The sequence below is a fragment of the Tachyglossus aculeatus genome, chromosome 7 (assembly GCF_015852505.1).
Source record: "Tachyglossus aculeatus isolate mTacAcu1 chromosome 7, mTacAcu1.pri, whole genome shotgun sequence".
Lineage (NCBI taxonomy): Eukaryota > Metazoa > Chordata > Mammalia > Monotremata > Tachyglossidae > Tachyglossus > Tachyglossus aculeatus.
Genome location: NC_052072.1, coordinates 58,046,696 through 58,072,131, shown reverse-complemented (window position 1 = coordinate 58,072,131; position 25,436 = coordinate 58,046,696). Strand labels below are relative to the sequence as shown.

Genomic DNA, 25,436 nt, shown 5'->3' with positions numbered 1-25,436 from the left:
ACAATCTCCTTAAAGGGTAATTTTTTTTTCAAGTCCAGTAAACATTAATTTATTCAATTGTTAACCCTAACTTATTTGTCCAGAGAATTGGATCTGTGCAGTTGCAACTCCAATGATTCAAAGTTGGCTAAGTGCTGATTAATTTGTAACAACCCCAGCACATAGAACAGTGCTTGGCACATACTAAGTGCTTAACAAGTACCATAATTATTATTATTCATTCATTCAATCAATCATATTTATTGAGCGTTTACTGTGCGCAGAGCACTGTACCAAGCACTGGGGAAGTATTATTATTATTACTATGTACCAGGCACTAAACTATGCGGGAGTAGATACAAGATAATGATGGGGCTCATAATCTTAATCCCCCTTTTATAGATGAGGTAACTGAGGCCCAGAGAAGTCAAGTGACTTGCTCAAGGTCACACAGCAGACAAGTGGCAGAAAGGATTAGAACTCGGGTCCTCTGACTCCCAGGCCCGTGATCTTTCCACTAGGGCACACTGCTTCTCTCTACATTTAGAATAACCTTACTTCCCAATCATCAATAGCCAAAGAGAAGCAATGTGCCCTAGTGGATAGAGCACAGGCCTGAAAGTCAGAAGGACCTGGGTTCTAATGCCGACTCAGTTAAGTGTCTGTTGAGTGCCCCTCTGGGCTGAACGACTATTCAGTAAGGGGGACTAAGTAAATTTATAAACACTTCAAGTAAAGTCTCTCCAAGGAAGGATTCAAACAGTATGGACTAGTGGAGAGAGCATGAGCCTGGGAATCGGAGGACCTGGGTTCGAATCCTAGCTCTGCCACTTGTCTGTTGCATGACCTTGGGCAAGTCATTTTACTTCTCTGTGCCTCAATTACCTCATCTGTAAATCGGGTATTAAGAGAAGCAGCGTGGCTCAGTGGAAAGAGCACGGGTTTAGGAGTCAGAAGTTGTGGGTTCTAATCCCAACTCCGCCACTTGTCAGCTGTGTGACTTTGGGCAAGTCACTTAACTTCTCTGGGCCCCAGTTACCTCATCTGGAAAATGGGGATTAAGACTGTGATCCCCATGTGGGACAACCTGATTACCTTGTATCTACCCCAGCACTTAGAACAGTGCCTGGCAGATAGTAAGCGCTTAACAAATGCCATTTTTATAATTGAGATTGTGAGCCCCACGTGGGACAGGGACTGTGTCCAACCCGATCTGCTTGTATCCACCCCAGCGCTCGGGACTGTCTCTGGCACATAGTTAAGCACTTAACAAAAATAGAGAAGCAGCGTGGCTTAGTGGACAGAACACGGGGTTGGGAGTCAGTGGTCGTGGGTTCTAATCCCAACTCCGCCACTTGTCAGCTGTGTGACTTGGGGCAAGTCACTTAACTTCTCTGTGCCTCAGTTACCTCATCTGTAAAATGGGGATTGAGACTGTGAGCCCCACCTGGGTCAACCTGATAACCTTGTCTCTCCTTGGCACGTAGTAGGCGCTTAACAAATACCATCATCATTATTATTGTTATTATTAAGACTGTGAGCCCCATGTGGGATGTGGACTGTGTCCAAACTGATTAGCTTGTATCTATCTCAACACTTAGTATAGTGCCCAGCACATGGTAAACACTTAAATACCATTAAGAAACAAACAAAAAACTATAAACTTCTTCTCTACAAAGGGATCAGGTAACCAAGTTTGCCCACCTATAGGAATCCTCAAAGATGCCTGTGTCTACACCTTCCAGCTGGTATGGTGCCAGAAAGTAACTCATCCTACATAGCTGTGTTCAAAGATACCTACAGGAACCTGGAAGTTAGGGTCAGAATATGTTTCTGATCTCTGGGAAATTCTTCCCACTTGAAAACCAGGGAGCATCATCAAAAGTCCTTGAATTCAGGGGGGCACTAGCAAGGCACAGGGGCAGGGCTCATCCACCTCCACTCAGAATATTTTCACTCACCTAAATCCTCCAAAATACGTTTCCATCGGTTTTGCACCTCCCTTCTAATTTGCCTCAAGGCGTAGATATCATAGTTGAGTTTTTGCCATTTCTGCAACATTGGTAAAGTAAAAACAATCAGCTTTGTTAGACTCTTCTTCACCTTCTGTTCCCAGGGATTTTCCCACCATTTATCACTGGTTTATGAGGTCACAAACTTGATTCAGCTGGCAGTACCAACACAGACCTCAGCAATAGGCTCATATCCAGGGGCACAATCTGTTACCCAAATCAGCAGCTCTTTCACACCACACCCCTGCCCTTTCCCTCCTCCCCCTGATTCCCTAATCAATCAATCGTATTTATTGAACACATTGTGTGCAAAGCACTGTACTAAGCGCTTGGGAGAGTAGACTAGAACAACATAACAGACACATTCCCTGCCCATGATGAGCTTACAGTATAGAAGGGCAGAAAGACATTAATATAAATAAATAAATTCCAGATAGGTACATAAGTGCTTTGGGGGCTGGGAGGGGGCACAAGTAAAGGGACCAAATCAGGGCAAGGCAGAAGGGAGTGGAACAAAAGGAAAAGAGGATTTATTCAGGAAAAGGCCTCCTAAAGGCGATGAGCTTTCAAGAAGGCTTTGAACGGGAGGACAGTAATTGTCTGGCAGATATAAAGAGGAAGGGTGTTCCAGATCAGAGGCTGGAAGTGGGCGAGAGGTCTGTGGTGAGATAAACGAGATGGAGGTACAGTGAGCAGGTTGGCATTAGAGGAATGAAATGTGAGGGCCGGGATAAAGTAGGAGAGGGGCCTGGTGAGATGGGAAAGGGGCAAGATGTAAGGGCCAATGAACTGACCCCAACAAGTTCCTCATGATAAACAGATCTAGGAACACTTCCTGTGCCCTCAAGTGGTCATACTCTCTGTGGACGGTAAGCAGTAAGCTGGAGAATCACTTGATCAATAGTATTTATTGAGAACTTACTGTGTGCAGAGCATTATACTAAGTTCTTAGGAGAGTACAATTCAACAGTGTTGATAGAAACCTTCCCTGCCCACGAGTTTTCAGTCTAAAAGGTGCAGAATTATTTGATGTCAAGGAATAAAAACAACTGAGGGAATTTCCGGTCAATCAGTCAAGCGTATTTATCGAGCTCTTACTGTGTGCAGAACACTGTACTAAGTGCTTGGGACAGTACAATTTAATAGAGCTGATTGATGCATTCCAACCCACACAGGGGGACATGGGCCACTGCACCAGTGAGGTAGAAATGGGACTTGCCCCAGGTCACACAGCAGACATATGGCAGAGCCGGAATTAGAACCCAGGTCTTTCTGACTCCCAGGCCCGTCCTCTATTCACAAAGCCATGCTGCTTCTCTGTACAGTGCTCTGCACATGGTAAGTGCTCAATAAATACCACCAACAGATTAACGCTGCAGGAACCTGTAGGGCAACTTGCCTCCTTTTAGGACTTTGATTTACAGCTCAGCTCAGGCCTCAAGGCCTCACACCTTGAGCTGGAAGTTCAGTTAGCCACAAGGAAGGTCAAAAGTTTGAAACCCCTTGGTGCCGCAACAGGATTTGGGAAAAGGGGCCACTAGAGTGTCTGGATTCCTTTTAAATCAATCAATCAATCAATCATATTTACTGAGCGCTTACTGTGTGCAGAGCACTGTACTAAGCGCTTGGGAAGTACAAGTTTAAAGGGCTTGACTAAGCTGATACCGTCATGGTATGAATGATAACTTTCCCCTTTAAATGGCCACACACAGAAGTGTACTCTTTATCATTATCCCACTAGTCTATAAACTCCTGTTGGGCAGAGATTGTGATTACCAACTTCCAAGGCTTTAGTATGGTGCCCTGCACACAGCAAACACTCAATAAATACCATAGACTGATTAAACCAAAAAAACTCTTCCAAATGCTTGGCTTAAGCCCTTTTATGATTCCCCAGCTCCTCTGATACAGTAGAAACTGTTAATCAATTGTATACCCTGAGGATGTACTGAGTACTTCGGAGAGTGCAATAATATCCAATGGCAAGTTGTGCCCTTGGAGGACTTACAATCTAATGGATTCTGATAGTTCTGATGAAAGTAATTTTCTTCTGACAGGTCTGGACTTAAGGAGAGTCCAGATTCCCCCCTCCTCCCGCCACCGCGCCCCGATGATGTCCTCTAAAACCTAAAAATTTTTTTCCTTCCCAGGGGTGGAGAAGATTGAGGCTCCCTTCCTAGCAAACCCCAATCCTGCACCCCTGTGAATGTTACCACACCTTGTCTCTCAAATAAACAGCCCCAAAACAGCAAAGGGATCATTCAAGGGCCAGGTAGCCAACCTCCCTCCCTAAGTTGGCTGCAAGAAGCTCAGAGGGCAGTGGGGGAGAAAGGAGCAGTCTTTTCTCCCTCCCTCAACTTCCCAGGCAAACATGTGTCCCCATGGCTCCGCAGAAGCACCCGAGTCCACGATGCTGGCAGAAATAGAGGTTAGATGGCTCAATGGGTTTCTAATGGACAAACAAAAAAGATTCTGAACAAGTTAACTAGGAAACAAAGCCTAAAACACTTTTCCAAGACCCTCTCTACTTTCCATACTGAGACAGAAAATCTTCTACCCCATTTCCTCCTCCTCCCCTTCCCTCCCACCCTCCTTCTTCTCCTCTTTCTCCTCCTCCCCTTTCTTCCCCACCCCAACCCTCTTCTCCTCTTCCTCCTTCTCCCTCAAAGTTCCTACTTTCAGGGTCACTCTCTCCAGATCTGTTTTCTTTTTATGGTATCTGTTAAATTCTCACCACGTGCCAGCCACGGAACTAAACACTGGGGTAGATACAAGCTAATCAGGTTGCACCCATGTCCTGTTCCACACAGGGCTCACACTCTAAATCTCCATTTTACAGATGAGGAAACCGAGGCCCAGATAAGTTAAATGACTTGTTCTAGGTCACACAGCAGATGTGTGGCAAAGCCAGGATTAGAACCCAGGTCCTCTGACTCCCAGGTCTGTGCTCTTTTCATTAGGCCACAATCCTTCCTTCAAGATTTTCAGATGCCGGGATAGAACTGCTACCAACCTACAAGATGGATCGTTTCCCAGTTTAGGGTAAGGAGCCTCACTCCTCTGGGATCCTAACCACTGAATTCCAATATGGAGAAGCCTTCTTCCTCAGTCAGCTTCTCCAGGATCGCTTCCCAAATCTCCACTCAAAATGACTGAGGGGCTCCTTCATTGACCCCCACCTCCTTTCCCAATCCCCGCTCCCCTGTGATTGACTGGCTGTATCCCAGACCAAGGTACCTGATAGGCACCTGGTAATTCAATTTCATTAGACTTCCTTCAGAAAAGAGGTCAGTAGGATTGAATGTACTCCAAGCAACTTTGCAAATTTCTCCTCTGTTTTCCTCTCCCCCGACTTCCTCTATGTGTGCGGCCAGCTTGAGTGACCATCAGACAAGTAGACAAGTCCTTTCGATGCTTCTTTTCCCTTCTCAATATGTTACTGCTCACCCAGACTTGGGGCTAGGTAAAGAGAAACAGCATGGTCTCGATTGTAAACTTGCTGTGGGAAGGGAATGTGTCTACCAACTCTGTTGCACTGTACTCACCCAAGCGATTAGTACAGTGCTCTGCACATAGGTAAGGCTCAGTAAATACCACTGATGATAGTGGAAACTACTCAGGCCTGGGAGTCAGAGGTCCTGGTTCTGCCAATTGCTTGCTATGTGACTTTGGGCAAGTCACATAGCTTCTCTGTCACCTCAGTCCCCTCATGTGTAAAATGAGGATTAACTCCTCCTCCCTCCAATTCAGACTGTCCCTTGTGGGATAAGGACTGAATCCATCCTGATAAAGCTTGTATCTACTCCAGCACTTAGAACAGTGCTCAACACATAGTAAGCACTTAACACACTGAGATTTTTAAAAAATACACGTCATCTGCATTCACTCCCTGAAACATTATGGCATCCTTAGCTCACTACAGGGGGCACAGCCAGAAAAGTTACCTTCCAAACGGACCGCTGTCTGTAATCCCTGATTGTTACGGCTAATGTCTGGAGCAGGTGAGGTTTGTGCCCCTTGCAAGGAATTGCACACAGGGTTAGGATTAGCAGGGATTGTGTATCTCTCGCTCTTGCTCTAAAGCATAAATTATACCACTAGATGGCTTCAAGAGCCTTAAGCAGCCGCCCACAAGCGGATAACCCCTCTGCCCCGGGCTCCCAACTTCAAGTCTAGGATGGTCAGCTCTGTACTTCAACGCATGAATTTCCGGGGCCCTGTCTTCTGCTCCTTTGCCTTCCTGAAACCATTAGGCTGCTCTTCTGTGAACTCTTGGGGAGAGGAAAGGATAAGAGATAAAATAGAAAGTTAGACCACGGAGATGTGTTTAATGATGCCAGGAAAAAGGCTCTGAGGAAGGAGGCTGAAACAGCTAAAAGAATCAATCAATCGTACTTTTTGAGTGCTTACTGTGTGCAGAGCACTGGACTTAGAGCTTCATCTCTAACAACCACACTGCCCCATTGGGAAGCGAGAGGTGGGCTCAGAAGGACCACAAGGTCAGGGAGGTGGGCACGGTTTCTTCCGGGGGATCCGGGGTGGGGGGGGCTCTGAAGAGGCTGGGGTAGCATGTTTCTGCCACTTTCATTCATTCATTCAATAGTATTTATTGAGTGCTTACTGTGTGCAGAGCACTGTACTAAGCGCTTGGGAAGTACAAGTTGGCAACATATAGAAACGGCCTGCTCTATGATCTGGGGCAAGTCAGTTCACTTCACTGAGCCTCCGTTTCTTCAGCTGTAAAATGGCAACACAATATCTATCCTCACTCCTACTTAGATCCTCACTCCTACTTAGACTGCAAGCCTCTCGTGGGACAGGGACTTGGGTCTTCACTGATTCTCTAATATCTACCCCAGCTGGTAGTACAAAGTTTGGCAATCAACCAACAGTGTTACTGAGCACTTACTATGTGCACAGTACTGCATTAAGCACTTGGGAAAGTACAAAACTAAGAGGTGGGAGGCACAGTCCCTCCCCAAAACGAGATTACAGTCTAGAGAGGGAGAAGACATTAATATAAATAAATAAGTTATGGAGATGTACAAAAGTGCTCCGGGGCTGAAGATGGGATGAATAGCAAGGGCTTAAAGGGTACTGATCCAAATACATAGATGATGCAGGAGGGAGTGAAAGTTGGGGAAAAAAGGGTGTAATTGGGGAAGGAAGCAGCATGACCTGATGGAAAAAGCATGGGCCTTGGAGGCAGAGGATCTGTGTTGTAATTCCGGCTCTGCCACTTGCTTGCTGTGTGAACTTGGGCAAGAATGAACTCTCTGTTCATTCATTCGTTGTTGGGTAGGGACCGTCTCTATATGTTGCCAACTTGTACTTCCCAAGTGCTTAGTACAGTGCTCTGCACACAGTAAGCGCTCAATAAATGTGACAATGAATGAATGAAATTTGTATTTACTGAGGGCTTACTGTGTGCAAAGAACTCTGCCTTGGTTTTCTCAACTGTAAAAATTGGGATTCAATACCTGGTCTCCCTCCTACTTAGACTGTGAGCCCCATCTGGGTCAGGGACTGTGTCCAGCCTGATTAAACTGAATCTAACCCGATGCTTAGAATAGTGCTTTGCACATAGTAAACACTTACCAAATACCATAATCAATCCAGGTATCTTGGAGGATGTGTGACCTTAATAAGGCACATAGAAAGCACTTAACAGATACCATTATTACTATTATTATTATTAGGTACAAGACTCAACAATACCCATCTATGAGACTTAATAATAATAATGATGGTATTTGTTGAGCACTTACTATGTGCCAAGCACTGTTCTAATTGCTGGGGAGGATACAAGATTATCAGGTTGTCCCATGTGGTGCTCACAATCTGAATCTCATTTTACAGTTGAGGTAACTGAGGCAAAGAGAAGTTAAGTGACTTGCCCAAAGTCACACAGCTGACAAGTGGCGGAGCTGGGATTAGAACACATGACCTCTGACTCCCAAGCCCATGCTCTTTTCACTAAGCCATGCCATCCCAATGAAGCCAACAATTGTAGGGCAGAAAGAGCACTCTACTAAACACCTGGGAGCATGCAATAGAGGTGAAAGGCACAGTTGTGACCTCAATAAACTGACACAGACAAAAGACAATTGACAGAAAGGACGAAGCAAAAAATGGAAAGATGGATAAGTATTTAAAAATTGAAGTATGTATATCTATGTGAACAAAGGCATTACAGGTTACAGTATAAACACGCCGAGGTGACAACTGGAAAAATAAGACTTGAGGAAAAGAAAGGAAAAGAAAAATGTGATCGGGGATACCTTCCTGGAGGAAAAAAAAAGGATTTTAAGGAGCACTTTGAAGATGGAGAGAGCTGTGGAGGAAGAGAAAGAGGAAAAAGTTCCAGGCAGGAAGGAGAGCATACAGGTTTCCGTCCCTCAGAGGCCTGAGACAAAATGAAGCTAAAACCAGAGGAATGATCACATAATGCCCAAGACACAAAGCAGGAGATCACTTCGAAGAAGAAAAACAGTTCAGAGGGAAGATAAACTGTGACTAAGAGAACTGAGAAACAGAAACGGTGTATTTGCAAGAGGCAGATTGAGTGGGCCTAGCCACTCTGGCCTGGCTTGGCTGACATCAGGGTGAGGGAAAGAGTTGTAACCCGTAGGCTCAGGTCCTGACTGGCCCCAACCCAGTCGATGACCTTGAGAAGAACCAGCACATTTGGGGCATTAGTTCCACTGCCGTGTCCCCGGAATCTTACAAATACTGCAGAGAAGCAGTGAGCCCCTTGGCAGAAAAGGACTGTGGAAATTACAAGTATCATGATCTGGAAAGACTCAAAGAGGAGCTGATCTGCAGCCTTGTCTATAGCTGACTGCTTAGATCTGAAACTGTAAGCTCATTGTGCATAGGGAGCGTGCCTACCGGCTTTGTTGTACTGTAATAATAATATTAATTGTGGCATTTGTAAAGCTCTTACTATGTGCCAGGCACTATACTAAGCGCTGGAGTTGATCTCCCCCTTCTAGACTGTGAGCCCACTGTTGGGTAGGGACTGTCTCTATATGTTGCCAACTTGTACTTCCCAAGCACTTAGTACAGTGCTCTATACACAGTAAGTGCTCAATAAATATGATTGATATTGATTGATTGATTGATACAAGCAAATCCGGTTGGACACCGTCCTTGTCCCACATGGGTCTCACAGTCTAAATCCCCATTTCACAGATGAGGTAACTGAGGCACAGAGAAGTGAAGTGACTCGCCCAAGGTCACACAGCAGGCACGTGGCAGAGCCGGGATTAGAACCCATGATCTTCTGACTCCCAGGCCTGATTCCACTGCACCATGCTGATTATCCAAGTGCTCTCCCAAGCTCTTATCTTCCCTCTGCACCGTTTCTCTTCTCCTAAGTGATCTCCTGCTTTGTGTCTTGGCAGTTATTGAGCACTTACTATGTGCAGAGCAATGTACTGGGCGCTCCTGGTTGACTACTCTGCATCTGTGCTAGTGAAGGTCGAGGCAGAGAACAGCCAACCACTTGTTAATGGAGACCTGAAGAACAGGAGACCTTCAGCAATGCTATTATCGCATGGGACCAAAGGTCCTTTTCAGATGATTTTGGGAAGCAGTGTGGCCTAGTGGATAGAATATGGGCCTGGGAGTCAGAAGGACCTGGGTTCTAATCCTAGCTCCACCACTTATCTGGGCAAGACACTTAAATTGTGGGCCTCAGTTACCTCATCTGTAAAATGGGGATTAAGGCTCTAAAGCCCATGTGGGACAGGGATGGGTCCAACCTGATAAGTTTGTATCTACCACAGTGCTTGGCACAAAGTAAGCACTTCAAATACCATGATTATTATTATTATTATTTTCAGTTTTTGACAGCAACAACAAAACCTGTTCTCCCTCCTCCTTAGACTGTGAACCCCAACTGGGACAGGGGCTGTGTCTGACCCAATTAACTTGTAACCACCCCAGTGCTTAGAACAGTGCTTAACACTTAGCAAGTGCTTAACAGATACCTCAACTACTTTACAGGAACCGTGTATCTGGCCCCCACCCTCCTGGACCATCCAAGACCCCCAAGGTTTCCACTCCCCATCCCCATCTTTCCCTCTAATACCCCAGCATGGACGGCTCAACCATGACTATCTAACCCCTTTAGAACCTGCTGGTATTTTAGAACTACCCTACCTAAGAGGTTGAATGTCAGTCATATGCTGCTTCCCCACCCCTCTCTACCAGCTGGAGGGAGAACAGTGTGAAGCAGTGTTTCTTTCTCCCTCGCACCTCTAAAAGAATCTGGCAATCCACCCCCCCCACCCCACCCCACATCCCTGAAACAACAAAGTAGACCTCTGACTGCTTTTTCCGCCCTGGGGAAATGATCCAGTTCCAGGAAGGGCCATCTGAGCCTCCTCTTGAAATAGTCAGGCATACACCCTAGCTGACTGCTCTTCAAACTGCAGTTTCACTCATATGACTCTCTGTTCCCTTCTCCAAACTCTCAGAAACCCTTGGGCCCAAACACTCCTCCTTGCACATTTGCCTCTAAGTGGAATGTGGGTTCAGCCTACTTCACTAAATCCCGAAGGGAAATTGTTCCACAAACCCTGTCTTGGACAAACACACTTTTCAGGGCTTAGAGTGGCTGGAAAAGTCAATATTTCAAACATTCAACCTCAGCAACAGGCCTTCCCCTTGGGGATAAGCAGTTCTTTGGGCATGGGGTGATCTGAAGGAACAATAATTCATTAATCTTGGTCAAGAATGACTCAGTCTTCCATTTGAAGAAAACCAAGGAAATCCATTGGGAAGCAGTGTGGCCTAGTTGAAAGAGCACAAGCCTGGAAGTCAGAGAACCTGGGTTCTAATCCTGGCTCCGCCACTTGTCTGCTGTGTGACCATGGCCACATCATTTAACTTTCTGTGCCTCAGTTCCTCCAGCTGCAAAATGGGGATTCAATATCTGTTCTCTCTCCTACTAAGACTGGCAGTCCCATGTGGGACAGGAACTGTGTCCAACCTGATTAACTTAATAATGATAATAACGATGGTATTTGTTAAGTACTTACTATGTGCCAGGCACTGTACTAAGCGCTGGGGTGGATACAAGCAAATCGAGTTGGACACAATCCCTGTCCCATGTGGGGCTCACAGTTTCAATCCCCAGTTTCCAGATGAGGCAACCGAGGCACAGTGAAATGAAGTGACTCACCCAGGGTCAAGGGGCAGAGCCGGGATTAGAACCCATGAGTTTCTGGCTCCCAGGCCTGTGCTCTATCCACTACGCCATGCTGTTTATCTGACCCATTGCTTAATATGATGCTTGACACATAGTAAGCACTTAGCAAATACCACAATTAGAAGCAGCGTGGCTCAGTGGAAAGAGCCCGGGCTTTGGAGTCAGAGGTCATGGGTTCAAATCCCAGATCTGCCAATTGTCAGCTACGTGACTTTGGGCAAGTCACTTCACTTCTCTGTGCCTCAGTTACCTCATCTGTAAAATGGGGATTAAGACTGTGAGCCCCCCGTGGGACAACTTGATCACCTTGTTACCTCCCCAGCACTTAGAAGAGTGCTTTGCACATAGTAAGCGCTTAATAAATGCCTTTATTATTATTATTATTGTTGGAATTATTATTTGTTCTTTAGGATTAGAGCTTCCAGGAAAACCGATTCAGTTAGACTCATTTCCCAGATGTGAAAATGGAGGGTTGGAGACCACCGCAGAAGTTTATTAATGGCGGAGGCAGAGTTAAAATTCATCTCCACATGGTTGCTTCATCCACCACTGCAGCATACTCGATCACTGCCCCTCAGTCCACAAAAATACCTTTGAAGAAACAAACACACTTACAAACACACTCAGGACAGAGTTGACAAGAGGGTAGGTTGGGAAATGCCTAGGCAACCCTCCCCTTTTCCCTCAAGCTTGACGGAGCACAGATCAAATGCTAAGGTAAAGTCGTGATCACCCTCTCTACTCCATGCTGTCTTCTCTGTGTCCCGATCACTTTGTCCTTTCTGTGTCCAGTCATCCCGTCCTCTCTGTTTCCTGGTCAGAACTCCACTGGAGTCTGGACCCAGGACATTACACAGCCTGAGGCTCTGGACTAATTTTTTATCTAGACTAAGCCAGAGACCAGGGTGCAGGTACATGCCATCATTAGTATTAGTTTTATTATTATGCAGGCATGGAAGGAGGGAATGTGAGGTCGGACACACAGGTTCGGCATAGTGCATAGAGCACGGGTCTGGGAGTCAGAAGTACATGGGTTCTAATCCCAGCTCTGCCACCTGTCAGCTATGTGACTCTGGGCAAGTCATTTCACTCCTCTATGCCTCAGTTACCTCATCTGGAAAATGGGGATTGAGACTGTGAGCCCCCATGTGGGACAGAGGACTGTGTTCAACCCAATTCATGTGTACCCGCCCCAACGCTTAGTACAGTGCCTGGCACATAGTAAGTGCTTAAGAAATACCATTATTATTATTATCATTATCATCACTGTTTATCATTGAATTGTGCTTTCCCAAGTGCTTAGTGCAGTGCCCTGCACACAATAAGCACTTAATACGATTGAATGAGTGAATGAATTATTATTATTATTACTTCCAGCACTTTAGGATTTCAACTGTAAAAACAATTGTATTTGCAAAGTGCTTACTATGTGTCAAGGGCTGTTCTAAGCACTGGGGTAGATACAAGATAAGCAGGTTGGACACAGTCCCTTACCCACATGGGACTCACAGTCTTAATCCCCATTTTAAAGAAGAGGCAACTGAGGCACAGAGAAGTGAAGTGACTTCCCCAAGGTCACACAACCGACAAGTGGTGGAGCCAGGGTTAGAAGTGCAGTCCTGACTCCCAGGACTCCCTGTGCTCTATCTACTAGACCATGTTGCTTCTTAATTGTAGAATCTGGTCTGATGGCTATCACCCTGGGGTTTGGGGGTGGTCGTCCAGGAACTGAGGTTGGGGGGTGCCTACTGCACATAACAGCACATATGGCTCCCTCCCTAGTCTAACATCCTTGTGGACTTCCTTGTGTCTACCTACTGTTTTGTACTGTGCTCTAGTAAACGCTGAGTACAGTGCCCTGCACATATTAAGTGCTCAATAAAAAGCATTGATAGACCTTGGGCAAGTTCACTTAACCACTCTGGACCTCCTCTTCCTCATGTTTAAAATTGAGATATCTGTTCTTCCTACCACTTAGATTGTTAGCCTAGCAGGGAAAGGAAATGTGTCTGATCTGATTTTCTTGCCTAACACTGTCGAGTCGTCCCCAACCCATAGCAACTCCATGGACACATCTCATCCCAGAACGCCCCCACCTCATCTGCAATCGTTCTGGTAGTGTATACACAGAATTTTCTTGGTAAAAATATGGAAGTGGTTTACAATTGCCTCCTTCCACGCAGTAAACCTGTGTCTCCACTCTCGGCTCTCTCCCATGCCACTGCAGCCCAGCACAGGTGAGTTTTAACTTTAAACATTCCACTTGCTAGCCACTAGCCAAGCTTGGAATGGAATGGATAGGCCTCTGCCTGACTCTCCCTCCCACTGTCAAGTCTGGTAGAGTACTGGAAACTCCCTAGGTGTGACCCTGAGAGGGGTTGATCTGATTACCTTGTGCTTCATTAATACCCTATCTAGTTAATATCAATCAATCAGTCAATTATATTTATTGAGAACTTGCTGTGTGCAGAGCACTGTACTGTTTGGGAGAATACAATATAACAGAGTTGGTAGACATGTTCCTTTCCCACAAAAAGCTTACAATGTAGCGGTAACTATCAAAACTAACCTTGAAGAAGATCCTGTCTGGATACAAATTTCAATCTTATTAGGATTGCAATTCAAGCAAACTTGAATGTAATTTCAGATCTCCAGTGACAGAACAAATTCCACCTAGTTTAATCTCTTCTTTTCTTCACCAGAAAAGCCAATCCATCAATGGTATTTACTGAGCGCTTACTATGCGCAGAACACTGTACTAAGTGCTTGGGAGAACACAGTGGGAGAGCACAATACAAGAGAATTAGTAGATATGTTGCCTGCCCATAACAGGTTTACAGTCTAGAGGGGGAGATAGGCATAAATATGAATAAATAATTGCTAATATATTAAAGATACATACATAGTGCTATGGGGTTGAGGGTGGAACAAATATCAAATGTCCAAAGGTCACAGACCCGAGTGCTTAGATAATGCAGGAGGGAGAGTGAGCTGGGGAAAAGAGGACTTAATCAAACTTAAGCTGAGAAACTTCCAAAGTATTTTTGGATTTTTCCACCTTCACCCCATTGCCCACAACTTTCTTCTGGCCTGAAGCCACCTTCTTGCCCTGCTTCACTATAACATGTCCCATCTTTCCTTTAAAATCAATCTATGGTATTTAATGAGAGCTTACTGCATGCAGAGCTTGGGAGAGTAATCTACAACAGAATTGGTAGACACTTTCCCTGCCCACAAAGAAAATGCTCCACCAGGATGCTTTTCCCGATGACTTTCCCACTGTCTTACATCCATCAGCCAGGATTTGTAAACTCATTGTGGGCAAGGAATGTGTCTACCAACTCTACTGTATTATACTTTCCCAAGTCCTTAGTACAGAGCTCTGCACACAGTAAGTGCTCAATAAATACCACTGACAGATGTAATACCGATTCCCTTCTATTATTTCTACTTATAGTCTGTGACCCGTTGTGGGTTCATCAATTTGCATCTGCCTGTCTTCCCCATTAAATCATAAGCTCCCCAATGGGAGCTAACCTACTTCTTTGTATGTCCTCAAGAATCTAGTTCAGCATTCTGTCCATAAGAGGCACTCAATCAAACCCTGATGATAATGACCGACAGCCTGAAACATGATGTTCAGAGCACAACCCTAAATTAGAGGAATTCAATTGCTGTCTGGAAATACACTGGCTAACTAGTTTTACTATTATCACGCTGTGCATTTACTCAGCATTTGAAATCCAAGCATGGCTCCCAGGGAAGGGGTTGGAAATCTGCCACATATGTCCAGAATTCAAGTTATTTTGGTTTTTCAAGGCCAACATGTTATTCTCCCCCACAAATCAGTCCATCAACATTCCAGCCTGTGCTTCACCAGCCTTTATGCAATCCTAGCCTGAGGAGAAGATGGGGGTGAAACACGGCAGGGCAGCAGGATCCCATTGCTCAATGGGTTATGGGTGCGTTTGACAGGGCTCATCTTGGCACACCCACTGTAGAAATTTCTCCTAATTACCCAAGCCATTTCTGAGACCGGATCCTTGCTTTAGGCCTCCGGCTAACATCGCACAACACGTACAAATGTAGTCCTTTCCAGAATTCATTCCTTCATTCAATCACATTTATTGAGTGCTTGCTGCATGCAGAGCACTGTACTAACAGCTTGGAAGAGTAAATTACAACCATAAAGAGACAGAGTCCCTGCCCGCAATTCCATCACTGACCCAAAAAATATAGTTTGATCAATGATTGGGCAAATTCCATCCCACTGTGGGTTTCAACAATGGCAAACACCATTTTCAGCTCCTGATTTTCAAAAGGGCCTGGGAGTTTCAGTTGTAGTATTTGTTAAGTGTTTACTAAGCATAAAACACTGTTCTAAGTGCTGGGGTAGATATCAGATAAACAAGTTGGGCAGAGTCCAAGGGGCTCCTCTTCTAAGTAGCAGGTAGAACAGGTATTGAATCCTCATTCTACAGATGAGATAACTGAGGCACAGAGAAGTTGTGAAAGGCTTTCATATAGCACGTAAGTGGAAGAGCCAAGATTAGAACCCAGTACCTCTGATTCCTAGGCCCGTGTTCTTTCCACTAGGCCACGAGGCTACTTATATTGCACCCATTGTTTCAAAGTGAAACGACAGTCATTGTCACCAGAAATGCAGAGCAGCTAGGGTTTGGGGGGCAACCAGACTGTGAGCTCATTGTGGTCAGGGAATGTGTTTATTGTTGTATTGCACTCTCTCAGGCACTTGTATTCTGTACACGTAAGCACTAAATAAATGCAACAATGAATAAATGAATGAATGGATGAATAAATGAAACATTCAGTGGGGTTTGAAGAGGATGAAATGCTATTGTTGTGGGCAGGAAACGTGTCTACCAACTCTTTTATATTGTACTCTCCTAAGTGCTTAGTTCAGTGCTTTGCGCACAGTAAGTGCTCAATAAATACGACTGAATGAAAGAATCCAAGTGGAAATAGTAGTACAGGAGAAGTTTTCATTCTAACAACAAAATGTTCCATTCACTTGTGCTCCTATATTCATGGAGGTTGGGAATGGGATGGGAGAGCAGAGCAGAAGGGAATCCACATGGGCAGTATTGGAGCAGTGGAACAGGAGGTGCTGGATGGTTCAGCCAGACTTGTCAACTAACATAAAACCCCCACCTGTCAGTTCCACCCTAACCCTGGGCCCTCTCTGGCTCTCTCCCACCTGTCCAAGCCCACTGTCCTGAAAAGGCTACCTCTTCCATCCACAAATGGCTGAGACCCAACTTTGACGGTCAGTCAGTCAGTCAATTGTATTTATTGGGCACCTACTATATGCAGACCACTGTATTAAGCACCTGGAACAGTACAATACAACAATAAACAGACACATTCCGTGCCCACAACAAGCTTACAGTCTGGGGGTTAGGCACTCTGCCCAACCCAGCGGGCATGACTAGCCCACAGCCCATGCAATTCAGGGTAGAGAAACAGGGTCCTGGCCCATCCTCTCTCCCACCAACCCACCCCACGCCAACCGCTACTTACTGATCACCCACCCTGGTCTTCCCAGATAACCCAGTCTGAACTTCCCACCCAACTGCTACCCCAACATAGGGCAACCTTCAAAGCCTATGCTCTTTCCACTGAGCCACGAGAAGCAGCGTGGCCTAATGGACAGTCAGTCAGTTAATCGTATTTATGGGGTGTTTACTCTGTGCACAGCACTTTACTAAGCTCCTGGGAGACAAACACATTCCCTGCATACAGTGAGCTTACATCTAGAGAAGGAGACAGACATTAATATAAATGAATGAATTACAGATACGTACATACGTGCTATGGGGCTGGGAAGGGAATAAATAATGATGGTATTTGTTAAGCGCTTACTATGTGCCAAGCACTGTTCTAAGCACTGGGATAGATACCGGGTAATCAGGTTGCCCCACATGGGACTCACAGTTTTAATTCCCATTTTACAGATGAGGTAGATGAGGTACAGAGAAGTTAAGTGATTTGCCCAAAGTCACACGGCTGACAAGTGGCGGAGCGGGGATTAGAACCCATGACCTCTGACTCCCAAGACCGGGCTCTTTCCACTGAGCCACGCTGCTTCTCAATAAAGGGAGCAAGTCAGGGAGATGCACAAAGAAGTGGGAAAAGAGGAAAGGAGGACTTAGTGAGGGAAGACCCCTTGGAGGAGAAATGCCTTCAATAAGGCTTTGAAGCTGGGGAGAGTAATTGTTGAATATGAGGGAGGGCATTCCAGGCCAGAGCAGGATGTGGGCTAGAGCTTGGTGGTGAGATAGACGATATTGAGGTACAACAAGAAGGTTGGCATTAGAGGAGTGAAACATGCGGACTGAGCACAGGCCTAGGAGTCAGAAGGACCCGGATTCTACTTCCAGCTCTGCCACTTGTCTGCTGTGTGACCTTGGGCAAATCACTTCACTTCTCTGTGTCTCAGTTACTTCATATGTAAAATGAGGATTAAGACAAGGAGCCCCATGTGGGACAGGGACTATGTCCAGCTTGATTATCTTGTATCTACCCTAGCACTTAGATCAGCGCTCAGTATATAATAAGCACTTAAAAAATACCATAAAAAAACTTGAACTTTACCAAAAGTGGTAGGAATCGACACCTCCCCCGTCCTACACCTTCCACCCACCCAACGTCGCCCACACCCCATGGACAGCACAGAGCAAATGGTCATTTCTCCCCAAATAATGATGGTATCTGTTAAGTGCTTACTATGTGCAAAGCACTGTCAGCTAGAGCTCAAAGCTCAAAGGCAGTTTAAGGCAGTTGGTTTCTGGGGCTGTGACCATCATCAGCTTCTTGAGCTTCAGACAGCTGCTGCTCTTGAGCTCTCAAGAGGTGAATTTCTACAAACACCCCTATTTTAGCCACCAATGACTACCTTCATTTTCTTTCTAGACCGTAGGCTCCTTGAGAACAGTGAACGTGTCTATTTATTCTACGGTATTCTCCCAGATGCTTCGTGCTTTGATCTGCCCCAGTAAGTGTTCGATAAATACCACTGATTGACTGATTGATTGATGGATTTCTCCCCTCTCATTTCTCCGTTAGGGCCACGCAATTTAGGGGAATGGTTGGGGGGGCTAAAGAATGATAAAAATAATCATAATGATAATTGTTAAGCACTACTATGTTCCAAGAACTGTATGAAGTGCTGGGGAAGATCCACGATATTCAGATTGCACACAGTCCCTGTCCTATTCGAAGCTCACAGTCTTCGTAGGAGGGTGTAGGATTTAATCCTCACTTTACAGATGAGGAAACTGAAGCATAGAGTTGTTAAATGACTTGCCCAAGGTCACCCAGCAGACAAGTGGTGGAGCCAGGATAAGAATCCAGGTCCACTGAATCCCAGGTCTGTGCTCTTTCCACTAGGCGACGCTGCTTTCCTAGGGAATGGCAACGTTACTCTCCCAAACCCTTAGTAAAGTGCTCTGCACATAATAAGCACTCTGATTGACTGATTAATTGATAATGCTTCAGAGGCCACGAGCTACAGGGCCTCCTTGCTCCCTGGAGCTGACTTTGATGAGAGCTCTCTGACAGATTCACTCCAGCTGGCCCGGACCCTGGAATCACGCCTGATCAGTCAAACCACATTCTTTCTGTGTTCTTCAAAGAGAGCCAACTCATGTACGTCGCCTGCTCCAGGGCTTCCCTGGATCCTCCCATTCTTGGGCAGGGTTTATTGTTTAGTACAGGGCTCTGCACTAAGTAAGCACTCAATAAATACTACTGACTGACTGACTGTCTCCCCTCAGTTCTACCCAAATTCACCCTATTTCAGGACCTACCATCTGACCAGAAGAGGCTTACGACCCCAGAAGTCAATACACTGAATTGGTTTCCCAACCAGAAGATATTACCTCGCTCTGACCCAAATGAGTGGGTGATTTTAATGGGATGACGATCGCAAAGCTCTGTGAATCCAGTCTTCATGAGTTTCTACCTCTGCTACCTTGTTAAATTCCAAACAGCAGAACACCTTTGCTCTCTTGTAGAATTCCGAACAGCAGAATGGAATTCCATCCATAAAACGGAATGGTTGTCGGTACTACTCTATTGCCCTCCTGTGCTTCCTGTTCAGAGAAACATCGTGGCCTAGTGGAAAGAACTCAAGCCTGGGAGTCGAAGGACCTGGGTTTGAACCCCAGCTCCGCCTCCTGGCTCACTCTATTCAAGTTACTTCAGTTCTCTGTGACTCACTTTTGTCCTCTGTATAATGGGGACGAAATACCTGTTCTCCTTCCCCCTTAGACTTTGAGTCCCATGTGGGGCAGGGACTGTGCCCGACCTGGTTATCTTACACCAACCTCAAAACTTAGTAAAGTGCATGGCACCTAGTAAGTGTTTAACAAATACTATACTCTTACTGCTGGAGCTTTATCAAAACGTTGGAGCAATATAATCCCCACTCAGCATCACTAAGGCCAAATTGGAGAGTTTCAACAAGCTCATTGTACTCATTGCTCATTATTTGCTCATTGTACTCCATGTCACAGGAGGACTATATCCCCACCTTCAAAACCTTATTAAAATTGCATCTCCTCCAAGAAGCTTTCCCAGGCTAAGCCCTATTTCCCCTCCTCTATTCTCTTCTGCATTATCCAGACATTTGAATCTGTACCCCTTAAGTACTTGATAATCACTCCACTCAGCCCCACAGCACTTATGTACACATCTGTAATTTATTTTAATGGCGGTCTTCCCATCTTGACTGTAAGCTCCTTGTGGGCAGGGAACATCCCTATTCACTCTGTTGTACTGTACTCTCCCAAGTGCTCTGCACACATTTAGGGGAAGCAGCGTGGCTCAGTGGAAAGAGCAACGGGCTTTGGAGTCAGAGGCCATGGGTTCAAATCCCGGCTCTGCCAATTGTCAGCTGTGTGACTTTGGGCAAGTCACTTAACTTCTCTGGGCCTCAGTTACCTCATCTGTAAAATAGGGATGAAGACTGTGAGCCCCCCGTGGGACAACCTGATTAACTTGTAACCTTCCCAGCGCTTAGAACAGTGCTTTGCACATAGTAAGCGCTTAACAAATGCTATCATTATTTAGCGCTCGATAAATATCACTAATTGATAGCCCGACTGACAGGAAGGAGAGAATGTGTGTTGTGCTGTGCAAGCCACCATCACTACAATCAATCAATCGATCACAGTTATTGAGCACTTACTGGGTGCAGAGCACTGTACTAAGCACTTGGGAGAGTACACTACAACAGAATTGGTAGACACTGCCCGCAACAAGCTTACAGTCTAGAGAAAGCATGGCCTAGTGGATAGAGCATGGGCCTGGGAGTCAGAAGGACGTGGGTTCTATTCCTGGCTCCGCTACTTTCCTGCTGTGTGATCTTGGGCAAGTCACTTCTCTGCTCCGTGTCTCGGTTACCTCATCTTAAAATGGGGCTGAAGACTATGAGCCCCATGTGAGACAGGGACTGTGTCCAACCTGACCACCTTGTATCTACCCCAGAGCTTAGTTCAGAGCCTGGCTCATAGTAAGCACTTAATAAATACCATTTTTAAAAAGTAGTCTTTTAACAAAAACCCCAAGGCTTTGTGGGATGGATCAACCAACCAATCGTATTTACAGAGTGCCTATTGCTTGTAGAGCACTGTATTAAGTGCTTGGGAAAGTACACTATAACAGAGTTGGTAGATACATTCCCTGCCGGCCACATTCAACCACAGTGCAAAGAGCAGATGGAAACCCAGCAGGGTTAGCTACTGTGGAGAAGGGACAGAGTACTTGTCTGCTGTGTGACTTTGGACAAGTCACTTAACTTTTCTGTGCCTCAGTTACCCCATCTGTAAAATGGGGATTAAAAGTGTGAGCCCCACGTGGGACAACCTGATTACCCTGTACCTACCCCAGGGCTTAGAACAGTGCTTGGTACATAGTAAGCATTTAACAAATACCATAATAATAATGAATCTGTGCCACGGCCTTGAAGCAGTCACACAAGATGTGCTCTGACGCACAGGACTAGGTGAGAGAGTAGGGATGGCTCAACATGAATCATCACCACTACTGGAAAAACAACTCAGTAAGTCAAGTGTGTGTCCTCCTGATAATGATAATAGTAGTGAACACTTACTATGAGCCAAGTGCTGAGATAGACACAAGAACTTAGAGGCTATAAAGGTAGAGTTTACAGTGGAGAGGGGCTACAGACCCGTTCCCATATGAAACTCCCAAGGCTTGTGAGCAGTGATGACTTCTTTTAGTTTGTTTGCTTTTTGATGGTATTTGCTAAGTGCTTATTATGTACCTGGGACTGTATTATGCCCTGAGGTAGATACAAGCCAATCTGGTTGGTCACAGTCCTTGTCTATTATGGGGCTTACAGTCTTCATCCCCATTTACAGAGGCACGGAGAAGTGAAGTGACTTGCCCAAGGTCACACAGCAGACAGGTGGCAGAACTGGAATTAGAACCCAGGCCCTTCTGACTACAAGGCCTGTGTTCTAGCCTTTAGGCACATCGCTTCTAACGTCAATCGGAGCTGCCAGCGATCTGAGCCCTGATGATGATTCACCTGTGATCGTAACCCAGGAAGAAGGTGTTTGCTCCTGTCAGGAAGGAATCAATCTGATTTGGGGTGATCCCATCTGAGTTTTACAAGGTCCACAGAGCCGCCAATTATCTGCCCCGCCTCTTCACTGACCTCTTCCAAACTGGACAGTGAAGTGCTCTTTGTCACCTGTGGATTGAGTCTACCTTCTCCTAAGAGATTAGTTCAGTAATTGATTGATTTTTTGACTGACTCATGGCAGACAGTCAGTCAATCAATCGTATTTAGTGAGTGCTTACTGGGCACAGAGCACTGTACTAAGTGCCTGGGAGAGTGCAATATAACAATGTAACAGACACATTCCCTGCCTACAACCAGCTTACAGTCCAGAGGGGGAAACAGATGTTAATATAAATAAATAAATTACAGGTAAGTACATAAGTGTTGTGGGGATAGGAGGGGGGAATGAATAAAGGAAGCAAGTCAGGGTGACTCAGAAGGGAGTGGGAGAAGAAGAAAAGAAGGCTTAGTCAGGGAAGGCCTCTTGGAGGAGATATGCCTTCAATAAGGCTTTGGAGGTCTCCCTCACTCGAATAATAATAATAATAATCGGTATTTGTTAAGCATTTACTATGTGTCAGGCACTGTGCCTTGCTCTGCACCTCAGTTACCTCATCTGTAAAATGGGGATTGAGACTGTGAGCCCCATATGGGACAGGGCCTGTGTCCAACTCAATTTGCTTGTATCCACCCCAGTGCTTAGTATAGTGCCTGTTGTATAGTAAGCACTTAACAAACAACATCATTATGATTATTATTATTCCTCATGACCCCAAAGCAGTAAAAGGAAGGAAAGCAATTTTTAAAACTCTTTGAAAAGGACAAGGGGTCGGAGTGGGAAGGGAAACGTGAAACTATGTATCAATACTGGAATTTGTAAGTGCTCGAAAAATACCAGTTGACTGATCGATTGATTGATTTCTCCCCTCTCAGTGCTCAAATAGGGCTCCATTTCTCCCCTGGGGGCCTGTGATTTAGAGGAATGGTGGGGGTTAAAGAATGATAATAATAATAATGACAATGATAATATTTGTGAAATGCTATTATGTGGTAAACACTGTATTAAGTCCTGGGATAGAAAGAAGGTATTCAGGTTTCAGACACAATACCTTTCCACTTGGCCTCAGAGTCTAAGTAGGAGGGATAATAGGCATTGAATCCCCATTTTACAGAAGAAGAAGTTGAGGACAGAGAAATGAAGTGACTTACCCAAATCACTCACCAGGCAAATGAAGCAGAATGGCCTAGTGGAAAAAGCATGGGCCTGGGAGTCAAAAAAACTAGGGTTCTAATCCTGATTTTGTCACTTACCTGCTCTGTGACCTTGGGCAAGTCACTCAACTTCTCTACTCCTCAGTTTCCTCATCTGCAAAATGAGGATTCAATACCTGTTCTCCCTCCTACTTAGAGTGGGAGCTCTGAGTGGGACCTGATTGTCTTAGAGCTACCCTAGTGCTTAGTAAGTGCTTAGGACGCACTTACCAAATGCAATAATAATTATTATTGTGATATGTTATTACTAATAATAAAAGTAGTCATAGTAGTATTAAACTACTACTACTGGTCAAGTGGATAGAGCACAGGCCTGGGAGTCAAAAAGACCTGGGTTCTAATCCTGGCTCCCCCAGCTGCCTGCTCTGTGACCTTGGGTAAGTTACTTCACATCTTGTGCCTCAGTTACCTCATCTGTAAAATGGGGATTAAGACTGTGAGCCCCATGTGGTACATGGACTTGTCCTACCTAACTACTTTGTATCTACCCCAGTGGTTAGTACAGCGCTTGGCATATAGTAAGTGATTAACAAATACCACAATCATTATTATTATTATTATTATTATTATTGTTATTATTATGTGGCAGAGCTGGAATTAGAACCCAGATCCCCGTCTCCCAGACCCATGCTTTTGACCTAAGCCATGCTGCTACTCACTGTCTTAGAAAAAGATTTCTTCAGTTGGCCAAACACTGAAACTCTGAACCTATTGACTGTCCCTCTGGAGGAACTCTACTACATAACAAATGTTATCGTGCCAGCCATTTGGGTGAGTTTGCTTTGCTCCAGGATAAAAGCCATCACAAACAACTACCTCCTTTGACTGTGGAGAAAGAAGGCACTCTGATTTTACAGCTCTCATTTCCCATCCGGGCCAGAAACCCTGCTATATCGTTTCTGCCTCAGATTAGTTTCCCGGGGACCATCTGTTTCTTCCATTTATACCGAAGCAGCACGAAGACATAAATGTCATTAACAGAAGCCTGATAACTCATACGGCAGTGGTTGAGTGATGTCAGACTGACAGGCTGGGAAGCTGAGGCCTGCTTCCGCTCTCGTGTTACTGCCAAGGTCTGAGGGCTCTGCCAGGCAGATGGCAAGTCCCTCGACGAATGAATGGTGGCTTTCACTCACTGGTGTGACATGCCCATATTGTACCAGCATGGTGTAGTGGCTAGAGCACAGGCCTGGGGGTCAGAAGGTCATGGGTTCTAATCCCAGCTCCTCCACTTGCCTGCTGTTGGCCTTGGACAAGTCACTTTGCTTCTGTTTGTTTCAGTTACCTCATCTGCAAAATGGGGATTGAGATAGTGAGCCTCATGAGGGAAAGGGACTGTGTTCAACCTGATTTGCTTGTATCCACCCCAGTGCCTGGCGCACAGTAAGTACCTAACAAATACCACAATTATTATTATTATTGTTACAGGAGGAGGAAGAAGAAGAAGGAGGAGGAGAAGGAGGAGGAGGAGAGGAGGAGGAGAAGAGAAAGAAAAGAAGAAGAACAACAACCACCACCACCACCACAACCATCATTGTGGTACTTCAATCAATTTAATAAATGGCATTTATTTGGTGCTTACTGTGTGCAGAGCACTGTACTAAACGCTTGAGAAAGTACATTACAACAGAATTAACAGAAACATTCCCTGTCCACAACAAACATACAGTCTAGAGGATGAGCCTACAGTTGTTACTTGTTAGGCACTTCTTAGGTTCCAAGCACTGGGCTAAGCACCAGGGTAATAATAATAATAACAACAACTGTGGTATGTTGAGTGTCTACTATGTGCCAGGCACTATATTAAGTAAGCGGTGGGTAGATACTAGCAAATCGGGTTGCACACAGTCCCTGTCACACATGGGGCTCTTAGTCTTAATCCCCATTTTGCAGATGAAGTAACTGATACACAGAGCAGTGAAGTGACTTGCCCAAGGTCACACAGCAGGCAAGTGATAGAACCAGGTTTGGATCCCAGGTACATCTGACACCCAGGTCCATGTTCTATCCACTAAGCCATGGCACTTCTCTGATGGCACTTCTCACAGTCTTCTAGACTGTAAGCCCGTTGTTGGGTAGGGACCATCTCTATATGTTGCCAATTTATACTTTCCATGCACTTAGTACAGTGCTCTGCACACAGTAAACGCTCAATAAATACAACTGAATGAATGAATGAATAATAAATAGTAATAGTTTGAACACAGTCCTTGCACCATCTGGTGCACTGTATCTAGAGCCTGCTGAGGGAAGAGCACACTGCTCTGATCCTAGTTCTCATGACTGTAAGTGAGAAGCAGCATGGCCTAGTGGTAGCGCTCGGGCCTGAGAGTCAGAAGGACCT

General features: G+C 45.4%; 1 protein-coding gene across 1 annotated transcript in view; it reads right to left on the bottom strand.

Annotated features, from left to right (window-relative positions):
* MREG (melanoregulin) overlaps positions 1-25,436 on the bottom strand; it is a 58,302-nt gene that overhangs the window by 3,172 nt on the left and 29,694 nt on the right. The window contains exon 3 of the mRNA XM_038749126.1: positions 1,941-2,031. Coding sequence (XP_038605054.1) covers positions 1,941-2,031 — 91 coding nt within the window. The remainder of the gene's footprint in view (positions 1-1,940; positions 2,032-25,436) is intronic.